The 10,653-nt window shown below is 34.9% G+C and overlaps 1 protein-coding gene across 1 annotated transcript; it reads right to left on the bottom strand.

The window, feature by feature from the left end:
* Positions 1–489: 489 nt before the first annotated feature.
* On the bottom strand, positions 490–10,221 carry LOC144967532 (bcl-2 homologous antagonist/killer-like). The gene is made up of 4 exons (XM_078904917.1): positions 9,500–10,221; positions 7,543–7,680; positions 6,024–6,213; positions 490–4,511 (listed from the first exon to the last, which is right to left on the bottom strand). Exons 1-4 carry the CDS (start codon positions 9,802–9,804, stop codon positions 4,401–4,403), a joined length of 744 nt encoding a protein of 247 aa, XP_078761043.1. The 5' UTR covers positions 9,805–10,221; the 3' UTR covers positions 490–4,400.
* Between the last annotated feature and the right edge of the window lie 432 nt (positions 10,222–10,653).

Raw genomic sequence — 10,653 nt, 5'->3', positions numbered from 1 at the left:
ACCAAAGTCTGTTTTTTAATATGTGATTTTAATAAGAACTGGCCGTGGAGTTAAGTTGGCAAGTTGAAAAGTGCAGGCCTTGTACTTGTAGCTAACTACTAGCAGATTAGAGGAATACAGAAAAATATGGGGTTTCATGGCATACATTTGTTTATATATATATATATATATAAGTACTCCTGTAAAACATGTACGTATATTAATATAACAGACTTGCCAACCAACATCAAACAATTTCCCCAATATATATAATAATTTCCTCATATTGCCATCCCCCCCCCCCCCCGAAAGAAAAAAAAAAAATCATATTTTCAGTATGTGCAACCACCCAAAATTTCAAATTTAAAACATTCGCTGAATTTATGGAGACTTTACCAAGCTAGTAGAGGGTGGTAAAATCTTGCAATTCCTATGTCAATCATCTTGTCTGGCTACCCAAGATTCTCATCTAGGTGAAGGCAGGTATTTAATGATCTTCAATTATTCCACTTTTATTATTTTTAAATAATTTTAAAATTGAGCTTTTATAAAGCGCAATATCCACTAAACGTGCTCAAAAGCACTTTACAAGGGGTCCCTGGCCAACAGCAACACTAAACATGTAGGACGAGACGAGACATGACGCCTGTTAGGCGATATTACAATTGTTTCGGACAGAAACAACGCTGTTAATGGCCAGGCACTCATTTTACACCTGAGTAAGGTGAGAGAATGTAAGTGAATAGCCTTTTCCAAGGATTCAACTATGCGCCAAGCGAGGCCCGAACCCAGTACCTTCCGATCTAAAAGCAAGTGTCATACCACTTGACCACATAGCCGCACTTTTGTTAGAAATTGACTTTTTTGTATTTAGCATATTTTGGTCAACATTCCCATATCATATTTTGGGACCTCAAAGCGAGCATATTAAATATGAGAAATCATACTAGTTGGCAAGCCAATTATTACATCTCGCACATAATTGTAAACCACCAGGCCAATCAGTGTTACATTGGGGGGTGAACCAGGTACTGAAAAATGACCTAAGGTTTAAATAATTCTTCTTCCTCTTCAAATACCAAGTCTGTGTCAGACATCGGTGATCATGGTGCGCCATTCATCTCTCTGATCAGATAACCTCCAAAAACTAATATTACTCTTCTCTTTCTTTGTCATCCAGCTGTTCAAACTATTCAAATGTTTTTCTTGGTCTACCTTGACTCTTTTTACTTTCTACTATCTTTCCTGTGAGAGCAAGATGTTCAATACATTTATGTCAATTTAGGTGCCCTAAAAATTGCATTTGTCTTTTACTTATTGTACGAATTAGTAACCTTTTTAGTTTAAATAATTACTAGACTTAATTTGAATTGAACAATGCCTCAATGAGAAATGGGAAATATTTCTCAACCAATTTATGGCTCCAATTCCGTAAACTTAAATCGTTTGCGAGTGAAATTAATTTTTCAGTAATCTGGTCCACTCCGATATAAATACCAAATTCAGATGGTAAGTAGCAACTGATAAAGATAAAGTCAAAACACTAGGTACATGGTAGTGATATGATAAAACAGTTTTCATCTTACATTCATTACAAAATAAACTATTCCAAAATGTTCCTGGAGGGATAATAAAGTTGGCTAACTGAAACGTTAAATATGTCAAAAGTAATGAAGAAAAATGAGTGTAACAGCTTTGAAAATTAATGAAATACTAAAATGTTGCTAATTTTGCTCTTTTGTTCATTTTCGGAGATGTTATACTCATTTCTGTTCATTAATTTTTACAATTCACAGCTTCTAGCAACTTAGTTTCAACATAAAACAATGACGGGTTTCAAGCAATAGTCTATCCACTTAAGCAATGAAATTGTGAATTTATTTACAAATATGATACTCTAAATATATCTAATTGCCATTGCTGTAACGAGAAATCATTGAAAAAAAATGTTTCAAGTTTGAAACCCTTCGTTATCAAATAAGAAAAACAATAAAAACATTTAATACATCACTTAAAATCCAGACAGATTTTTGTTTTTGTTCTTGGCTGAAGAAGGGTTTTGAGACAGAAACGTTCAGTATTGGCAATTTATTCTTTTTCAACACTTTATACCCATTTCTGATCATTATTTTTTGACAGCTGACAGTTACTAGCGCTTAGTATCACTTTCACTAATGAACAATGACAATATGCTCGCAATAAATAAAATGTATTTGGCTAATTGTTTTGTTTCTTTTTAAGGGTATTACAGCGTTTGCAACACATTTAGGTTTCCCAAGTTTTGAATGTAGTGCTTGACTTCGTTTTCTGGAATCTCCATCAACACTGGAAGCTCAGAGGCACTAGATGGCATGACGACAAGTTTTGCTGGGTTGAAAACCTGGACGTCCGTCAAAAATTTGAGTTCTGAGTGTTCATCTGAAGACATGCATTTGTCAGTTTTATTAGAGACCAAAACGTAGGCTTGATTAAAAAATGTCAAGCATTTTCATTTTCTATTGAATGGAAAATCATTTGGGATGTAACCCGTAACCCTGTGCCATCCTCAAAGTCACTCCACCAGCAGTGAATGTGTACTCCAATTCCAATTTCCTCTTTTGATGCTGCTTTGAGGCCACTGTCGATTTCAGTGTGATATATATTCCTTGGGAGCTTACTTCTTTTTTTTTCTCTCTTCAATGTGATATATATTCCTTGGGTGCCGGGTTGCTTAGTATGCAGATAGGTGCAGAAGTAGATCAAACAATTGTTGAAGAATCCTTCCAAAAATCAAACCAGGGAAAGCATCAGCCCATCTTTAAGAACCTGCTACAAAAAGAACCAGAGAAAAGATGGGACTCTAATGATTTGGGTACTTATCCTCCCTGCATCATTTGGGAAAACTGTTTGAAGAAGAATTTGGTGGGAAGAATTTCTATTGGAATATCCTCAGCTCATTATTTCTATGATAAACATTGTCCATCAAACCAGGAAAATCATCAGCACGTTTTGGAGAATCTGCTTCACGGAAAGCCAGAGAAATTGTGGGATTCTACTGATTCGGGTACCCTATCTATTTTCCCTGCCTCATATGCAAAAGCTTCTTAAACAGGAATCTTGATAAAAGAATTTTTTTAAGAATATTCTCAACTTAATATTTCCATGTTAAATATTGTCCATCAAACCAGAGATACCATTGGCATATTTTGGAGAATCTGCCAGATTAGACTCTACAGATTTGGGCATCTATCTTTCCTGCATCACATGGTAGAACTGATTTAAGAAGAATTTTTATTAGAATATCCTCGGCATACTAATTCTATGATAAATATTGTCCATCCAACTAAGGGCATCATCAGAACATTGTGGAGAATTTGCTTCAGAGAGAACCAGAGAAAAGATGGGACTCGCTGCTTAATATGGTGGAACTGATCAAAGAAGAATTTGGTGAGTAAAATTTATATTCTCAACTTATTATTTCTATAATAAATATTGTCCATCCAAATAAGGACATCATCAGCAAATCTTGAAGAATCTGCTTCAGAAAGAACCAGAGAAAATATGGGACTCTACTGATGGGGCATTTATCTATCTTCCCTGCATTATTTGGGAAAACTGTTTAAAGAAGAATTTGGTGGGTAGAATTTCCATTCTCGGCTTATTATTTCTATGATAAATATTGTCCATCAAACCAGGGAAATCATCAACACAAGCACATTATGAGAATCTGCTGCAGACAGAGTCGGAGAAAAGACGGGACTTCCCGACTCGTATGGTTGAACTGTTTACATAAGAATTTGGTGAGTTGAGTTTCTATCCCCCACAGCTCATTATTAGTATGATAAATATTGTCCATATTTAAAATATCCATAACAATTTAGCTTTTTCTTCATTTCACAATTTAAAAATATCTCCACATTCTATTTCATTTGATAAATTTATTTCTAAAGTTCCAACATTTCTACAAACCAAGGTTTTTGCTGACTGTGAGCATATCTGTCATGCCAAGTACTTGATGTTGTCAATCAATTAGACATGTCAACATAACCAGACTACAGTAAAGAAGTATTTTTCTCTTTTATACTTTCACCGCCACCGCCTCTTTCTAGATTCCATAAAAGCAAATATTTTCAGGGGAAACATATTACTAGTGTGGAGAGGCTTTGCAGACCATCATTATTTTCTTTACAATGTAAATCTACAGCTCTTAATGTCTCTGAATGCCACGCAAGTGACAATGGACTTGTCCTATTGCAACAAGGCGAACTTGATTTGGAGGTTTTGGACCAGAATCACCCTTTTTGCCTGCTTACAACATCTATGGTCCCTCTGTCTTACACCTGATTTTCATGTGCCATCACACATAAACTAAGACTTACATGCTGACAAGGCTAAAATCATATAGTCTACTAAAACACTATACCAATCACGGGCAAGATCCGTCAAAGGAATTTCCTGGCAGCAATGACTGTCAATATCGTCAGGGCAGCCATAGCAGAAACCAACATGAAGACTGGAGTAGATGTTCCTTGTGTGATGTTAAGAGCTGCTCTCTAATGGATTATATGAAGAGGACAAGAACGGGGGGGGGGAATAATCATCTTATAAAACTTTATCGGGACAAAAGTGTCATAAAAGTGTTTGGTCATTCATATCATTCATGAGTTTGTCAACCCATTTGTTTAATATCAATATGGCCCATTTAAAGACAATCTAATTATTTAAACATGAGTGATTATAGCCCCTCCAACTATCCAATCTTTTCTAAATAATGCTTTCTTCCAACAATCCTAAACCGATCCAACTCCTTGAAATAATCCTTTTCTATATCTCTTCCATTCCAATCCAAAGCCAACTCAAAAGATGTGAAAACACCATCTGTTTTTATAAACTTTGGGACACAGCATTATCATTATCGCTGAAACTTCTTGATAATTCTAACAAACCAAAATGATTAAATTTATCAGTCTCTACAAAAAAAAAGTGTGGCTATGAGGTATGACATTTGCCTTCAGACTGGATGGTCCAGAGGTCGAGTCCCGCTCTGAACAGTGCATAGTTGAGTCCTTGGAAAAGGCTCTTTACTCGCATGATTCTCTCACTGTACTCAGGTCTAAAATTAGTAAAGACCTGAACAAGTGTGTATGGCATGTTTTTTTTTCTTGTAGTTTTCTTTCTTGCTTTGTCTGGCACATTTCATACACACTTGTTCAGTTCTTTATCTTACACCGGTGCCTGCTCCTTGGTTTCTTGTTTTGATATTTTCTAAAATGAGTATATGGTTGTTAACAGCGCTGTTTCTGTAGGATAAAAATAATATTGCCTAACAGGCTTCATGTCTCATCCTAAATGTTAAGTGTTTCTGTTGGCCAAGGACCTTTTGTAAAGCCCTTGGTACATGTTTAGCGGATATTGCACTAAATTAATGCTCTAGTTTTCTTGGGGTTATTTTTTTATTTTTTTTTTTACAAATTTCTAAACATCAGGATTTATTTAATGTGCAAGGTAATTCTTGTAAAGAACAATACGAATACAGCACGGTAACAGCCAATTGACAAAGAGTTGGGTCTGAGAAAAATCTAAATTTCTAAATCAATAACTGGAGGGAAAGTGAGGAATCTAATTGTATCCAAGATAAGACTAGAACAGCACTGGTGTTGAATTCCAGGAATTGGGAAAAAAAAAAGGTTAGTTACACTGATTGATTTCTTAATCATTTCACCCTGGTAATTCTTGTAAAGAACAATACAAATACAGCATGGTAACAGCCAATTGACCAAGAGTTGTGTATGAGAGAAATCTAAATTTCTAAATCAAACTGGAGGGAAAGTGAGGAATCTAATTGTATCCAAGATAGGACTAGAACCCCACTGGTGTTGAATTCCAGGAATTGGAAAAAAATGTTTTTAATGAGATACTCTTTTAAGTCGGTTTGAATACATGCGTTTTCTAGTGAATCATTTTTTTCGATGACAAGCTAAGAAAAATGAGGTTATTGTAATTGAAATTAATGAAATGACAAAAAAATAAATGAATAAATTTAATAAGTATTAAAAAAGGCTTACCCATCCACCACGCTGAGCAATCCATCTGGCTATTCTCTCCGACACTATGAATTTAACAAGGAAGGAAATGATGCGAGACAAAAATGATGAAAAATCTGATGCAGAATGTCGTAACTTGGCTATGGCCAGACGATAGCCAAAATTTAAAAGGACTAGTATGCGATGCCACCTGATACCAGTTCTGAATACCCTATAATATAAGAAACAAGAGTGGAAAATAATAATCATGTATTAAAATATAAATATGCAGCACTAAAAAAAAAATAACAAAAAATAAATGCTAATCCGTATTCATCTTGTACACTGAAAGAGTTCCTTTATATATGACGAATATTGATAAGAGTAAAAACCTGTTTCAATAAGCATATGAAGATTTATAAAAATTCAATTAAAATTTCTTATAAATAATAATAATAATATTAATAATAATAATAATATTAATAATAATAATAATAATAATATTTAATAATAATAATAATAATAATAATATAATAACAATAATAATAATAATAATAATACATAACAATCACAATAATTAACTGTCCTACAAATGGAGACAACCTATTAAACAGAATAATTAATAAACAACAATCAGAAAACTGCTCGAAATGTGCAGTACTCGCTCTCGGGAGAAACCACAAAGCGTGCCAAATTTTAATGCTTATGGGAAGGGACGATATATTATATATAGATAAAATTCGGGGTCACCTAACTCCATGTGCGTAATGAGTTTGTACAAATTTACACTACTATCATTAATAAAACACTTGAATCAATGCCTGTGCCAAAATTTTTGAAAACATTACAGATAGCTTGTCCGAAAGGAAACAGCTTATGCCCTATAATATACCTAAAATCGATAACAATAAAATATTCCTCACGTTTAAATCTTGCCATTTAGTGAATCAGTCCTGAAAACAAAATGGTTCCAAAACTTTGCTGCAAATTCCTCTAAAGCTGTTTTAAAAATTAGAACCTGGCACTAGGCTGCTAAAGAGCATTTCACCTACAGAGCTGAGTATCTTTGATTAATATCTAACCCCCCCCCCCCCCCCCCCCCCCCGCACCTAAACAATTTTTATTTTCTCTTGAAAGAAAGTTCACCAATCATTTGGCATTTGTTTGTTGGTTACAAACATCACAATCCTATACAGCTTGGCTACTTTCAAAAATTATTTGAATTTGAAATTTTAGTTTGCATGGTCATCATTATCATTGCATTCCACAATGCCAGGAAATAATGGGTTTCCTCAAATCGCCACTTAACAGCACATGGCAGAACTGCATCAAATATGTGCAAATGGAAACTTGGGAACAGTGATGTCTGCCGGAAATGTCAGGCAGTTCCAGAGACCAGCGATCACATCTTCCTCCACTGTCCAGTAACTAAACTTACAGGTAGCTATGAAACAGTTCTTAGGGCGGAGGAAGACTTCCGAAGCTGGGTTGACAAAATGAATTTGGAGGTACTCTACTACAACTGCTATCATTATCATTGTCTGCCTATGCATATTCATACCTGCGTGCTATATTTGCAAAAGCATCATAAGCATCTACATCGAATACAGATGAAATCATGTCATCTAGTTCAAAGGAATATCGTCTGGTGATGTCATCTCCTATCGTGGCAAGTTGCCTGCCTATTTCAGCCGCTGGCCTAGAAATAATCAAAACAAGAAAAAAAAAGTAGCATTAACAATTATAATTATATATTTTCACTCATCTCCCAATAGCTTGATGACAGCCAACTTGTTAAAATAAAAAGAAATAAAACAAAGCTATTTCATTTGTGAAAGAAAAAGTTTTATTTATAGTTTAAAGCCAGCAGTATTTAAAGATTATGCAAAAACAATATGGGTAAGGGATGGATCTTTAAAACCTTATAATTTTAATTTTTTAATTTTAATTTTAATTTTAATTTTTTTTAATGAATTTTTTTTTTTGTTTGTTTGTTGCTTTAGGTCTCTTCCAACACAATTGAGGTTATATGAGAGACCGCTGAAACAAAAAAACAAGCAATCTAACAAAAATAGTACAAATGTCAATCAAAATCATAACCTAAAGATATCATAAGCTAAATTATAAATAACCAAGAACAAACAGGCAGAGGATTTACAGGAAAAAAAATATACCCTGTCAAAAATACAATCACAAACCAAAGAAGCAGGATAGGCTAGTAAAGAGAAGAAGAAACGACATCACTATCGGATCGTACACCCATGCGAACATCATAGGTATATGATTCAAGGTTGATGCTCCCATCCAACCACCCGCTTTAATGAATTTCTTGTACAATCCACCCATAAAGTAGAATATGAGTTTCCTTGGAAATGGAGGTGATCAATATTAGTATGCCAAGTGTCCTTGGGTCACAAAAAGACCTACATAAAATTAGTGTTCAAATTTCGAAATATATTTTTTTTAAAAACACAAAAAAATATAAGGAGTAAAAAACCCGGCTGACTTCATTTATAGCTCTGGCCGCTGCTCAAACTCCAACTCAACTTTATTTCCAGCCTTTGTTTAGGCTATGGTCGCCATGTGTCAACGTTCAGCATCACAACATATCATTTAATTTAGCTTGACTGTTTCAAATTGTTAGAACTTTCATAAACAAAGCAGCATGTTAACATTTATCAAGAAATATTCAATCGTTGAACAGCAACAAATAATGCGATCGATGATGAACGGGTTGGACAAGAGCCTGTATGAAGAATATAGTAGATCACTCCCACTGGCTGCTGAACAAAAGACTACTTATGTGATATTTTTTACGGAATGTCTACGTACACGGTAACTTTAGGCAGTTTAGTAAGCAGCAGCAGTGGGAATCAACAAATTGTGACCCAATTCGCCCATAAGAAAGTTATGACTGGAAATTGCCGTGACCATTCGCTTTCACTAAAAGTTTTAGGGGGGTTCATCAATTATAGATGCACAACTTCGTTATAAAGAGGAATATCGCAGATATTTTGGTATCATTATCTTTGTTACTAACCAGGCACCTAGCCTCAGGATCTACGTACACAGTAACATTTATACACGGTAACCTTGAATTTGAATCTCGCCTTTACTTTAATGGATTAAATTGTATTGTTTGATTTTTTTAAATAACACACACGTGCACACACAACAAAGCAAGGTCAATCCATTGCTTGTATTGTAGCGGCAAACAAGTTACCGGAGCTACCAGCTACCGTGTACGTAAATCCTGAGGCTAGGTGCCCTGTTACCGTGTACGTATACAATGCCTATTTTTTTAAAAGATCAAAATCCAACTGTTGCATTGACAGTATTATTATAATTAAAACTCACACTAATAATACTATTTTTCACAGTAAAAAAAAACATGACAAAAAAAGGTAATTTGAATTTGGGTATACAAATCAACAGAGTGACTTAAAATTAGAAAGACGCTGAAAAAGGATAATACAAATTATTTTTAAAAATGAAATGTTTTAAAAATAAAAGCTCACGTTGAAGGCACATCATTAAAGTTGAGCAATTCTGTGGGCAACGATTCATTGGTTGATGTTGACGACGATGATTCTAGACGGTAGCTTTGATATACATAATTTAGAAAGAGATCTCCCGTCTGTGCTTCTACATTTTCCTCACTGTCTGGAGGTATTATGTGTGAAGATGATGCGATTCTGACCATGCCTTGAATTAATGGTGGAGATGCCGATAAACCGCTATTGACCCTCGTTGATCTGCTGTTCCCGCTGTCGTCGGATTCCAGTTCGGACGTTGAATCGTAACCGTTAAAAAAACCAGCCATTTTTGACAATAATAAAATAAAAAGCAACTATCGCATTACAATGTCTACTATTTGAGCTAAAATTAACTGGTGTGATCTAATTCGACATCCATGTATTACTTTACAAATTCTTTTCTAACAATAACAATCGACTCCTAGATTTAGATATCCTTGTGATTTTATGAGGCAGTTTTTTGGGTATGTGCGAACTGAATCAGTTCTGCATCCAATTTGTTTTGGGTGAAAATGGCATTTCTTCCTTAGAAATCTTTACCATAAATAAATCCGCCATATTTTATGACTAATTCTTATTTCAGATAGAAAGCAAAAGTGGCGATTTATCTTGAATCTTGAGAAGTCATTGAGGAGTGATGGCGATTATTTTTTCTCTTTCTTTCACGTTTCGTTTCATGTACCGAGTCTGGCCTACCTATTCCTGTTTTTTAAAGTTGAACAGTACAAATTCCGATACATAATGACTGGGTAAAGTAATCGTTTTATCCTCTTCATCAGACCGAGCATTGAACTTGAGAAACCACCGTATAAAAAAATGAATAAAGAAAATGATAATAATGAATGAATAGTTATCTTCTGGGGTAAATATTTCATGTCTTTTTACATCGAATGGCCCATTGTTTAAGGCATTGCACTGTGGCCTAGGTTCGAACCCGCTTCAGGCACTTTCGTTTTCTTTCCTTGGGCAAGATAATCAACCCCCAAGTTGCTCATTTTGGACAAGGGTGATTCCTGTTAACATCAGACGTATGTTTGATGGAATGCCTCCTAGGCGACGGAATCTGACGATGCTGCGCGGAAGGGCGTAACTATTTTTCTAAAAACTGCTACTTTGTCTTCACACGCAAAGGGACC

The sequence above is a fragment of the Berghia stephanieae genome, chromosome 3 (assembly GCF_034508935.2).
Source record: "Berghia stephanieae isolate SIO BIC M18660-M18661 chromosome 3, UCSD_Bste_1.3, whole genome shotgun sequence".
In the NCBI taxonomy this organism is placed as follows: Eukaryota; Metazoa; Mollusca; class Gastropoda; order Nudibranchia; family Aeolidiidae; genus Berghia; species Berghia stephanieae.
The sequence above is the reverse complement of the archived record's forward strand: the minus strand, read 5'-3'. Positions and strand labels throughout refer to the sequence as shown.